The sequence below is a fragment of the Lepidochelys olivacea genome (genome assembly GCF_965140295.1).
Source record: "Lepidochelys olivacea isolate rLepOli2 genome assembly, chromosome: 25".
In the NCBI taxonomy this organism is placed as follows: Eukaryota; Metazoa; Chordata; order Testudines; family Cheloniidae; genus Lepidochelys; species Lepidochelys olivacea.
The window spans coordinates 11,260,899-11,273,687 of record NC_140435.1 but is presented as its reverse complement, the minus strand read 5'-3'; the positions used below and the strand labels follow the sequence as shown (position 1 = coordinate 11,273,687).

Here is a 12,789-nt window from a genome sequence, read left to right as displayed (position 1 = left end):
AGGGGAAGAGGAGCGCTGAAATCCCACTGATCGTTGACCTCTCCTCCTCCCCAGACTTGAGGCTGTGGGGTAGGGTGAGGAGAAAGGGAGACTGGTGGTGTGGTTCAGGCGTGGTACTAGGCGCCAGGACTCCTGGGTTCTGTTCCAGGTCTGGGACAAGGGGGCGGTCTGGTGATCGATAATAAGACAGAAAATATTGTAATGCCACTGTGTAAATCCATGGTACGTCCTCACCTGGAATACTGCCTGTAGGTCTGGTGCCTCATCTGAAAGAAGATAAGTTGGGGGGGAAGCACAGAGATATGGGCACCCCAAATGATTAGGCATGTGGCACAGCTGCCATAGGAGGAGCAATTAAAAAGGGTGGGATGGTTCAGCTTGGACAAAGGGGCGGGGGGATATGATTGAGGTCTATGAAATCACGACTGGTGTGGTATAAGGACGTGCTATTTTCCCTTCACCTACCGCAGGAACCAGGGGTCATCCAATGAAATCAATAGGCAGCAGGTTTACAACAAACAGAAGGAAGTGCTTCTTCACCCAATGTGCAATCAACCTGTGGAACTCCTTGCCAGGGGATGTTGTGGAGGCCAAAACTGTAACTGGGTTCAAAAATGAATTAGATAAATTCATGGAGGACAGGTCCATCAATGGCTACTAGCGGAGATGGTCAGTGATGCAACCCCATGCTCTGGGTGTCCCTAAACCTCTGGCTGACAGAAGATGGATCACTTGATAAATTGTCCTGTTCTCTTCATTGCCTCTGAAGCATCTGGCATTGTCCATTGTCAGAAGACAGGATACTGGGCTGGATGGACCATTGGTCTGACCCAGTATGGCTGGTCTTATGGTCAGAGCACTGAGCTGGGAGTCAGGATGCCAGGACTCTGTTCTTGGCTCTGCGGCTGAGTCACTGGGTGACCTTGAGTTGGTTGCTTCTCTGTGCCTCAGTTCCCCTATCTGTAAAATGGGGATTATATCCACCTTAACCCATTAAAGTGCCCTGAGCTCCAGGCTTCATTACTGGAGATCAGGGGCCTGGCTGGAGATGCCCTGACTCTTTGCTCCCCCGCTGAGTAGGTCATGCTGGTGCTGGCGTAGCCTGTGGCAGGAAGCTCCGTCTCTGCACGGCACAGAGGTGGGGAGGGAGGTTAGAAAACGCGCTGTCTAGATCTCAGCCGGAGGGTCAGCCAGAGACTTAGCAGCTGGTGCTGGAGACAGCCAGAGAGCCAGCTGAGCAGAGCCAGCCCCACAAGCTGCAATGCAGAGGCTGGGGGGGTGTCTCCTCCTGTTGGTTTTAGCAGGTGAGTGCCCGGTGCTATCAAAGTCCCTGGCATTTAGGGCTCAGCTTTGCGTGATTTGGGTGCGCACGCAGGGCCTGCTGTTCAGAGATTTCCAATCCACCCAGCCCGCTGGATCCCAAATCCCCACGCGCTCTGCAGGGCCAGGACAGCTCCAGCCCTGCCTGCCAGGCGGGGTTCGGGGATGCCCCAGCCAGCTCCAGGCCAGGCTCCAGGGAAGCAGGAGGCGGGAAGCCCTCTGTGCTGGGGAGAGGCCATGGGAGATACGCACCTTCCCAGAGTCAGGGATTCATCACAGCTTCGCTTGCTACCCGTCGGGCAGTGGTACCACCTAGGCGCTCTCGAACCAGGTCTGGGTACTGCCCGCCCTGGGCTCTCTAGCCTCATACAACCAGGGGCCCTATCACACCAGACACTGCTCACTCCCCAATCCTCTCTCAACACCTACTTTACGGCTGCCGGGCGAAGGGAAGGCCGGGAGATAGGCAAGGGAGAGGGGCATGTACTCCCCACTCCCCCCAACGCTCCATCGGACAATGCGGGAGGCCGGGATGTGGGGGGGCTCTGCTCCGGCAGCCTCCCTCCTTTCCGTCCCCAGAAGCAGCAGCTGTTTTGTCTCGGCTTCTCCCTGGGGATAATTTACTGCACACCTATCTCCCGCCCCGCCCCGGCCTGCATAGCAACCTTTGTCCCAGCACCTCCTTTGTTCCTGCTACTCTGCTCGGCTACAATCCATCGCCCTCAGGACTCTCCAGCTGGCGGAGTGAACCCCCCTCCCCTCCGGAAGAGGGAGCGGGTCTTGTCCCTTCCCTCCCTCTGTTAACTCAAGCTGGGTAATTTGGGGGTGCTCTAAAAGACACCCCCTGATTTATTCTGGGACTCATGCAAAACCTATAGGACTAAACTTCCATCGGGCTGGTGAATGCTCTGGGCCGCCCAATACGGCCTGCATATTCTCCCCTGCATATTCCAATCCTTCAGTGCAGCCAGCACGTTATTACTAATTATGTCTATTACGGCAGGGCCTAGGGGCCAGCCAAGATGGGGGCCCACTGTGCTGGGGGTGAACAAACGCAGGGGATTAGACAGTTCCTGTCCCAAAGAGCTCACGAGCTAGGCAGAATGGACCCAGGGTCGAGGAGCGTTCGCCTTCCTGGGTTTCCACATGAAACTGCTGGGGAATTTTGGACATTTTGGCACCTTCCAAAAATTTGGGGGAGTTTCTGACACTTCTATTTGGCAATTCGAGAACATGTCTGCCCTTTTGTCCTCGATTTGGGGGGAAAAGCGTTTCCAATATTTTCCCCGGCCGCTTCTTTGCCCCCTCCCAACCCATGAGATCTACAGTGTGCCATAAAAATTGCACTCTTGGCCCATGGTGGCCCCGATCCTGTGAATGACAGCGGGCAGGTGGGCTGTGGTGCCCAAGCAGCACCCAGCTGGAATCAATGCCCAAGTGCCGTCAATCACAGAATTGGGGCCACGCACTGGGCACGCTCTGGCCCTGGTCAGTCATCCAGGGACTATGTATTCGAATAGTCCCAGGGAGTTCAGTGGGGCTGCTGTCATACAGAAAGTTAATTAGAATCATTACAATGTGTATCCTTGGAGCCCGTACCCCACTGTGCCTGGCGCAGCACAAACACTGAATGAAAAGTAGGGTGTGAACACCGTCTTTGCAGGATTGGGGCTTTTCTCAGCCTCGCCAGCAAGGGCAGGAGCACCCGGGGGATTTAGGGGTTTTGCAAAACCTCTGGTCCCCTTTTTGAGGGCTTTGGGTTTAATATAATTTAACCCTCCCCTCTCAACAAATTCATTTCTAAGTAACCCTAACTCTGGGCTAAGCCGCCAATCCGGGGCTGGATTCTGCCCTGAGCGATGCCTGCCGAGGGCTAACGTAACGCGCCAAGCCGAGCCCGAAAGTCATCCCCGCTCTGCTTCTGGGCGAGAGAAACACAGGAGAGGGTTTGAGCTGCGGAGACAGGATCGAGCCTTCAAACCACTGGTGCCAGTTCTTCAGGGGAAGGATGTTCTGACAAGGAAGGGGACCTGGGATCTGTGACCCAGGATGGCTGGTTTGGGGTTCAGTCTCAAAAGCTGTTCTGGTGGGGTCCCCAAGGCCGCAGTTGGGATCTCAGAACTGGGTTCCCTATCTGTGAAGCACAGGTGGTAAAACCCATCTTTGGGAGGTGCTTTGAGATCCATGGTGGAAGCGCCTCTGTGCGGTTGCTCTTGGTGGAGTTTCTATCTCCTGTCTTTTCCTCCCCTCAGCCAGGAAGGAAGCAGGGACCCTGCAAGTGAGGCAAGATCCTGCCCAGATCCTGGCCCCCCTGGGGGGCTCGGTGGAGCTGTCCTGCCAGATCCACGCTGCCCAGCACTGGGAGAGGCTCCGTGTGGAGTGGAGGAGGGAGGGCGTCCTGAGGGCTCTCTGCCAGGTCGTGCTGGACAACACCAGCGTCTCCAACTGCTGCAAGGGCATGGAGGGTTGTGATGACGCCCGCCTCGGCTTCACCTGGCACCCCCCTAAGTTCACCCTGAGGATGGGCAACATCAGTAAAGATGACGTGGGGCAGTACATGTGCGTAGCCACCGTGGAGATCCCGGTGTATCTGCAGGCCGAGGGCAACGGGACGATGCTGAATACCTCAGGTAGGGGGGCAGGGGCGCTGCCAGGGCAGGGGGGGCACCTGCAACTCACTCCCAGTGGGGCCAGTGGGCCTGCTCCAGAGATCAGCACCAAACAGGATCAGCCCCTAGGTGAGGGTGAGGAGGGGTGAACTGGCTCCAGGTGGATGGGACAGCGTCTGAGAGCACTGCCCGGTCCCTAGGAGAAGGGGGAGCTGTTCTCTACAGCCCCACTTACTGGGAGAGCCCCTCCCCTCCCCCTGGCTGAACCCCACAGCGTGGTGCTAGGTGGGGGTCTCTCCATCCCCCTCCCTGGTCAGACGTTGAGTTTCTCACTTCCCATCAGGGCTGCATTTCCGTTCACATGTGCCACCCACGGTGCAAGCTGCCGAAACCACAGCGCGAGCCGCCCGGGGCCCTGCATCCTGCAGCCCCCTCGGTTGCCTCTCTCTTCCCCTGCCCCCTGTGGGCCCCTCTGCCCCCGTGGGCTCTGCACCCTGTCTCCTGCCAGCCTCCTCCCCGGGAGCTGCGCACCTGCTTCTCTGCCTTGTGGCTCTATGCACACTGCAGACCGTGTCTCCTGCAGGCCTCATAGGGCCACCACCCGAGCACCCCCCATTGCACCCAATACCCCCACCCTCTGAGCACCCCACACCTCACTTTATGCCCTCTGCATCTTCTGTGCCCCAACCCGGTACCCTGGGATGCCTGGTGTCCCATGCACTCTTCCCCTTGTGTGCCCTGCCCACCCTGTGTTCTGCCCCCTCGCCCCTGCCCCTCGGGTACTCTCGCTGCTGTGTTCAGGTTTCGCCCCTAGTCTGAGGTCTCTGTCTCCTGCGGCATCCAGGTTCATCTCCTCTAGACGCGTTAGATTTCACAGGGTTCGCTCTCCACCCCCGTTTCCCAGCCAGGGGTCCCTGAGCAAATAGGCATTGGGCCCATGCTGGGAGTGGCTCCCAGTTCAGGGCTGGCTGGAGCCCTGCAAACACAATTCCCCAGCCGGGCACCCTCTGGCCAATGAGTGAGGAACACAGATGGCCTGTGTGCTAATTGCTGGGTGGTCCCCAACGAGCTCCCTGCAGCTGGCTCGCCGGGTCCCCAGCTGTCCAGCCCTCTCAGCATCCCTTGGGGGGCGGGAGGGGAAGCCAGGCCATAGTGTCTGTGCCCCACGCTCCAGCCAGCTCCAGCAAGGGGATTGGCCTCAACCCTGCCCGTCACGGGTTGTGATGAATTTCCCTCGCGCATCCCATCGTTGCCACGGAAAGAGCTGATGTTGCACTGCGTTTCCATCTGAAGCCAGTGTGGCTAATCTAACTCACGTGCCCATCACCGTGGCATCTAGCAGCCCAGGGCATGGTTCAGGAGTAAGGCGGGATGGTCTTCAAATAATTGAGGCCGAGTTGCGGCCAAGACGTGGAAAATCATGGCAAAGTAATCATGGGCCTTTATTAATAGCGGTCATTTGGAGAAGCCGGAGTAGACCTACTTGTTTAAGAAAAAATTGCTGGAATGATAGAAACACTCAAGTCTTATGGGATGCCTGCGAATTTCTTTGACACCCAGCCCTCACACTATAAAATTTGGAAGACTGAAAGTTGTAACACAGCTGGAGTCCGGTCGCCGTAGCCTTTCACCCTTCACAGGTGTCGCGTGTTTGTGCCATGCTAATGGCACACTCGAAAGGTCTGCGAAATGGTGCACCGGGCAAAGAAAGCGACTTCAAATCCAAATGGTGGTGGCGTGGTGTGGGGGGGCGGGGGGGGGCCTCACATGGCGGGAGCCGTGATTGCCACAGGATCGTGAATGAAATAGGGCCGTCTTCCGGAGCGCAGTAAGCCCTGGCCAAGGCAGCCCCCTTCCCCCAGGATGCAGAGCAAGGGGGCTGGGGAAGTTGTGAAGTGACAGATGTTTATTTCTCTCGACAGCAGCAGACGGAGGAGGTTGGCTGAGGAATCACAGCAGAGGTGAGAGGCATTAAACCTGCAGGATTACACCCGCGTGGGCCCAGGGGACCCCGGAGTCACGCCCATCCAGACCTCCCCCACTTTGCCCCTCCAGGAGACCCGGGTCACACCCACCCAAACCTCTCCTGTGGCCTCCCGATCGCTCTTTGCTACACTTGGACCCCGGGTCAGAGCGCCTGGGCCAGGCCCTTACTGCGGCTAATGAGCTCTTGAAATTGATTCTGGAACATCACTTTGGCCTCCAAAGCCGGGAGGCCCCTGCCTAGCCCCCACTGCCCACGCCTGGCCCAGTGCCAGGCATGTCCCACGGCAGCGAGCTATGGAGGTGATGCCCCAGCAAGGAGCCTGGAGCAGAAGGAGTCACTGCCCGGGCCGCAGAAGGAGTCACTGCCCGGGCCTGCGGGGCGAGTGGCAGCATGAGGCCAGGCCAGCACTTCCCCTCGGACGGGGCTCCAGGAGGGGGGTGCTGGGGACGGGACGGGACAGGGTGGGGCCCCCGGAGGGGCTGATGGCTCTGTCCGGCTGTTTCAGACCTCGTGCTGTGGCTGGGCCTGGCTGGAGCGCTGGCCGTCACCACACTGCTGCTACTGCTGGCCGTGATCTGCTGCTACAAACGCAGAGATCCAGGTAAGAGCCCCCGGGGGACTCCCGCTGCAGCTCATGTCCCCAGGGATGGAGCAGGGACCCTGCCCTCAGCAGTGGCTAGCTGTCTGAGAGACCCTGGGCCTGGGGGAGGTGTGGCGAGCATCCCCCAGGGATCTGTGGCCCCATGGGCCACCTCAGTGAGCGACCCCCTGCCTGTGGGAGTCACCTGGGCAGAGATCCCAGCTGTTCTTCCTATGCTGCCAGGGGCTGGCTGAGCAATGCTGCCCTCCAGCGGCTGCAGACGGCAGGGACTGTTAAAGAAGCTGTGTCTACACACAAGAAGCTGTGTGGTTAAAATCGCCCCTTATCCCCAGGCACGGCAGGGGAGTTTCAGAACCACCCGCTGGGAAGCTCCTGCCCTGGCCCCTATCCCCTATCCACTGCGATACAAGCTTCCTGCGTTCCCACGTCTCTGAGGTGCTCAGCTGGTGCAAACCAAGCAGGGGCGAGCTGGGGTCTGCACTGGGACGGCAGACTTCCAGCGTGGTGCTGATGGCTGAGGGGATGCTCCTCTTCCACCAGGCAGAATCCCAGTGGGAGGCCAGTGGGCGCAGAGCGGCTAGAGATGACACCCCTCCTGACCGCTCCTGGTTATTAAAGGCTGCAGCGGGTATTTCCCAACAGTGGAAGCCGTTAGCCCTGGGTATCTTGGACGGATTCCTTTCTGCTTCTTGAGCCCCCTGCTCTGTCTCATCCACACACAGGGCCCTTTCTCATTTCCTGTCCTAAGCGGCCATCATAGGGTTGCTGTGTGGCTGTTAAACAGCCGCCATGTCCTGCCCCAGAATGGGTTGCACTCCAGGGGGCAGGAGAATGCAATTCTTGGGTACCGCATTTGGAAATAACTCTGAAGCTCCTCCAGGAGGAAAAGCTGGGGGTAATAGAAGATCATTTCTCCTGTGTGTTTTGCCCCTTTTGCCTGAGTGGGCCCTGGCTGGGTGTTTTCCAATCAGAGGAGATTGATGATATGAGTCAGGTATTTCTCTGGGGCAAGCCTGTTTATTTACAAACAATGTCCACAAAGTCCTGTTTCCCTGAACACAGTAGGAACAAACAACAACAGGCAGCTTGCTTGCTCATAAATACCAACCCTGCTTTTCCAACAAGTCCTTCCCACGGAGCTCTCTCTCACCCTTTCAGCACCTTGCTCACAATGACTTCTCTTGATATCTGCTGGTTTTCTGCCTCTCTCACATACATAGCTTGCCAAGCAATCCCCTCACCCATGCGTTTGCAAGCAGTCCAAGGGAAACCTCTCAGACAACACGGCTTAACTCTGCACAGGTGTTGCCAGATGGTCGATTGCCTTGGGCGGTGGCTTCTGTTGTCTCCCATGATCTCACACCACAAAAGGGTTTACTTGCTCCTTCCTTTTAGGCTGAAAGAAGTATGCTTGGCACACTCAGCGGCTTTGACCAGGTCTGCTTGACGGCAGCCATTAACGCTTTCCGGCATAACCTCTGTTTGAAATCCAGGGCAGGCAATCTATGTGAATGTTCTGTTCCGCAAAAAGCAAGAGGAAAAGAAAGACGGTGCCCAAGCCAGTAGCGAGACAAAGCAGAGCAGCCTCTACATCCAGGAGTTCCAGAAACGGGGGCACAACTGGAGGCCTCCAGTTGCAGAACGGAGCCCTGGCCCCATGAAAGCTTTCAAAAAGGCCTCCTTCTTCAAGCAGAGGACAACGGAAAGGCCATGAAGATCCGTGCAGCGCTCGGATGCCCCCAGTCAGAGCCCTGCCCACTCTGCTTCTAAGGTTCTAACCCTGCCCCTCTCCAAATGGACCTTGGGGCTGCCTTTCACTGGAGTTAAGTGCCGCCCATGCGCTCGGGGCTGCACAGAGCACAGCACGAAGAGGGTCCCTGCCCTGCTGTGCTTATGATCAGAGAGACCAAAGTGGGGAGACTGGGTGCCCAGAGGGAGGAATCGCAGAGGAGAGTGTTTGGTTTGTTTGCTGTGGCCAGGGGGGAGAGGCAAGTGCAGAGCGGGGAGAGAGGCCAGGATGGGGACAGCGTTGAATCTGAATCCTCTTCTCAACGACATTCAGGTGCTTAACCTCCCCCTCACTTGGTTTCAATGGGAGTTAGGCACCTAAATACCTTAGGCAGCTCTGGGCCTTGGAGTCTTACAATCCTACCGCTCCTCCATCAAGGGAGCACAGGGCCTTTCCCCCCATGACCTCCGGGCCATTCAATGGGAGTTACCCTGAAAGGGAGGAAAAACCCTTCTGGCCAGGAGGAAATCTGTGCACTGGGGCGCAATCCTGCCTCTATGGCAGTCAGTGGCAACGTTCCCAGTGAGCTGAACAGGGCCAGGACCGTGTCTGTTTGTGCCCTTTAGCAAGTGAGGAGCCAGACGCGAGGGGCAGGTCTCTTCAGCGGTGCCTGGAGGTGCTGTGCTAGGGAGCTGCCCAGAGGCAGCTTGGTCAGACCAAGGATCCATCTAGCCCAGTGTCCTGTCTGCCTACAGTGGCCAGTGCCAGGTGCCCCAGAGAGAATGAACAGAACAGGGAATCATCAAGTGATCCATCCCCTGTCACCTGTTCCCAGCTCCTGGCAAACAGAGGCTAGGAACACCATCCCTGCCCATCCTGGCTAATAGCCACTGATGGACCTATCCTCCATGAACTTATCTAGTTCTTTTTTGAACCGTGTTATAGTCTTGGCCTTCACAACATCCTCTGGCAAGGAGTTCCCCAGGGCAGCTGTGCGTTGTGTGAAGAAATACTTCCTTTTGTTTGTGTTAAGCCTGCTGCCTATTAATTTCATTTGGTGACCCCTAGTTGTGTTCTGAGAAGGAGTAAATAACACTTCCTGATTTCCTTTCTCCACACCAGTCATGATTCAACAGCCACCTGCTAGCGTTGCCCAGCTGGGCTGACGGATGGCACGTGTGCTGCTTCTCATTCAGCCCTGTGGCTTGGTAGGGGAGCCCTCTCAAGTCGGGGACTAGCTGGGATGCCCACCGGGCTGGCCGGGATTACAATGTCTCGGCGGACGGGCTGCCAGATGACTTGTCCATGGCGACCGATGAAGAAAACAGCGAGGAAATGTCGCAAACTCTTCTCCAGACTGTTCATGCGTAAACGGCGTTGCAGTTTTGGGGTAACTTTATTCCCCTTCGGTGCTCCCTCAAGGGCACCTACTTAAGGTTTGCGGCTCTTAGTGGTGCCTCTTTCGGGCGGGGACCTGCGTCTCTCCCCCGCCTGACTGGGGTTTTCAGGCTGCACGGCTCCCGGCCGTACACTGTGATATCCGAGCAAGTTGGTCAGCCTGCAGGCCAGTGCTTGGGCTTTGCTTTCTGCCTGAGGGCTATAAAGAGGGTGGCCAGCAGTTATAAGTTACCAGCCAGCTCTGAACAAGCACCTTCGTTCTTAAGGCAAAACCATTACAGAGTAAACCTAGAAAGACAAGTTGTCGTCACCCATCAGTCTTACGGGGCCCTGGGAGGCCAAGGTCTTTCCGGAAGGGTTGGGGCCAGACGCTCCCATCCTCTGGCTGGCTCAGAAAGATGCCCTGAGGAAGTTTAAACCTAGCTTCCTAATACCAAAAGACCTTTCTTTGTTTGTTTAGGTCTGAAAAAACCAGTTTGAATCAGTCTATTCCAGCCTGGAGTTGGGGGGTGGTGTTAAGTAGACTCTGGAGGTGTTTATAATCAAAGTTAGGGTGACCAGATGGCAAGTGTAAAAAATCGGGATGGGGGTGGGAGGTAACAGTTGCCTATATAAGAAAAAGCCTCCAAAATAGGGACTGTCCCTATAAAATCAGTACATTTGGTCACCCTAATCTAAGTGATTCACCTTAATCATCCCCCACCGCTTTGCCTTCCTGGACACCGGCCCTGGCAATGGCAGCCATAGGTTGCTAAATTTGGTTGGACCTATTCCTGGAGGTTTTGTCATGTGACATCATCTTTAATTAAAGATTAATCATTACTTCCTGGAGACTCCAGGACAATCCTGGAGGCCTGGCAACCCTAATGACATGCCCTGGCCCACAAGTGGCACGTACGCTGTTCATACCTTGTAACACAATATGGTCTCCAAAGATTGTGCATTCAGTTGCAATATCTGTCACACACTGTATGTAATAAGCATGTTGCAAGGCAACCTTGTCTAGGGGTAGAGCAGAGGCCTTGGCTCGGAATCCTGGCTCTGCCACTAACTCACTGTGAAATCGGAGACATCACCGTCCCTGTTTGTGCCTCAGTTTCCCTCTTTGTGATGTGGATATAATTCCTACCCACTTTTCTAAAGCACTTTGAGATCCTTGGATGAAAGATGCTTTTGTAAATGCAATGTTTTTTATTACTGTTATAATTATTGTCTGTATTATTTATGGTTTTTTTCTTCTCAATGGATTCTGTAAAATGGACAGTAAAGCAAAGTTGTCCGAATGCAACACTGTCCTTTGGAATTTGTCACGTCTTGAACTCTCTGCCCACTTGTTCAGATGCAGGCCGGCTTTGATGGCCTTTTCGAGTGTGCGTCTGACGTCTGTATTGTTAAAAGAAAAGCAGGTGTGTTGATCAAACAAGCAAAGCTGTGGATAGTTTTAGAAGGCAGGGATTGGGTTTAACGCTTTTTTCTGCCTCTTCTGATGTATAAAGAGGACCTGAAAGTTGAGCTGGGTGACTAATGGATTTTTCAATTCACTGGTAATTTTGGGGGGGGGAAATCGGATCAAAATGATGACAACATTTTTCATAATTTTTCAGCAAACCAAAAAGCTGAAGAAAATTTCATGTGGAAGTGAAATGTTGCGGTAAATAAAAAATTTTGCCCAGCTCTACCTGCCAGGTTTATTTAAAGAGCAATTTTCCCCGTTTCTTGCTTACATCAGGTATTGAATTTTTTCCTTCCTAGTTTCCTGGAAGCCTCTCTATAGAAAAAGGAGGCGGAGAGTATCATAGATACCAGGGAAGTGAAAGTTGACTAAATGAGAGAAGAAGTGATGTTTTTTCCAGCCTGATCAAAAGTATTTGGGTTTTGTTTGATTTTTGTTTACGTATTTAACGCAGATGCCTAACGAATAGCTGGGTGGAAAGCTCTCTGAGTTCGAATCACTGTCCCATCTGTTCAATGACAGGCAGAGAAAGCCTTGAATACATATCTCCAGCTCTTCCCAGGAGTCCTCCAACAAGATAAGGGAAGACCAGACTTAATATTTGTAAAGCTCAAACACACAAAACCACATTAAAATAAAACATGTGCAGGCTTTATAAGGGGCACTGCCCCATTTGCCCTCCTGATGCAGGAGTCGTGGGATGAAATTTAAAGGCCACGTCATATAGAAGGTCCGACTCGATGATCAGCATGGTTCCTTCTGGTCTTAAAATCTATGCGGGCAGCTAAACTTGGAGACAGGGGGGCCAGGGGGAAGAGTCTCTCTCTCTCTCTCTCCAGTGGCTGGCTGCAATACTGAGGTTTCTTCTGCGAGGGATTCTTACCTAGAACAGAGCCGTGGGCCATCAGTCCAGCAACGGCTGATTCTTAGCTGTATGGAAAGCCCAGGAATGTCTGGCTAACATGGTTCCTGGATTCCTGGCAGGGCCCCCCCCACCACCACTTGGATCCAATCAAGCCCAGCAGTAACATACACCGGGGCAGTCCCATGATCTGGGGGGCTCTCTCTGGGCCTGCATCAGGAAGCACAGCTTGGCTGGACCAGAGGAGGTGTCCATGAGGCTTCTCTTTGTGCTGCGAGAGAAGGTAACGAGACTGAGGCCCCCCTTTGTTTTCATTTGGCCAGCGGGGGCCTAAGCCCCGCACCAGGGGCCTAAGCCCCGCACCAGGGGCAGGATCCTGGGGCACATGGCTGCAATCGAGGTGTAACAGCATGCAAGGCGAGAGCCAACGATGGCATGAGCACCTCAGCCCTTGAGCTCTGAACCGTCATGGTCCATTGCTTTCACGCTGCCCCCGCGCTGTCAATGTGCCATGGGTCCCCGACAGCCCAGGGGCCCTGCAGGAGCTCCTCGGGGGGCAGACTGCATCCGGGCCGTGGGAATCACGTCTGCAACATGGGGGATTGGCACTCCTGGCTACATGCCCAGTGCAGACGAGGCTGGGGTGGACCACGTATTCCAGCTCACGACTGCGCGGCACCGGGGCCTGGCGATCCCTGCTCCCCCGTCCTGCCATCTCCAGGCTCTATCCTATGCCATCCTCAGCCCAGGTGGCCGGGTGGCCAGCAGCATCCCCAGGGCCTCACCCCAAGTGTCCGGGTGGCTAGCAGCATCCCCAGGGCCTTGCCCCA

At 55.4% G+C, this 12,789-nt stretch overlaps 1 protein-coding gene across 1 annotated transcript; it reads left to right on the top strand.

The window, feature by feature from the left end:
• Positions 1 to 1,261: 1,261 nt before the first annotated feature.
• On the top strand, positions 1,262 to 8,231 carry TMIGD2 (transmembrane and immunoglobulin domain containing 2; the record flags this gene model as incomplete). The annotated part of the gene is made up of 5 exons (XM_084614903.1): positions 1,262 to 1,304; positions 3,573 to 3,950; positions 5,852 to 5,890; positions 6,422 to 6,517; positions 8,011 to 8,231. The coding sequence occupies 5 exons, from the start codon at positions 1,262 to 1,264 to the stop codon at positions 8,229 to 8,231; spliced, it is 777 nt and encodes a 258-aa protein (XP_084471029.1).
• Between the last annotated feature and the right edge of the window lie 4,558 nt (positions 8,232 to 12,789).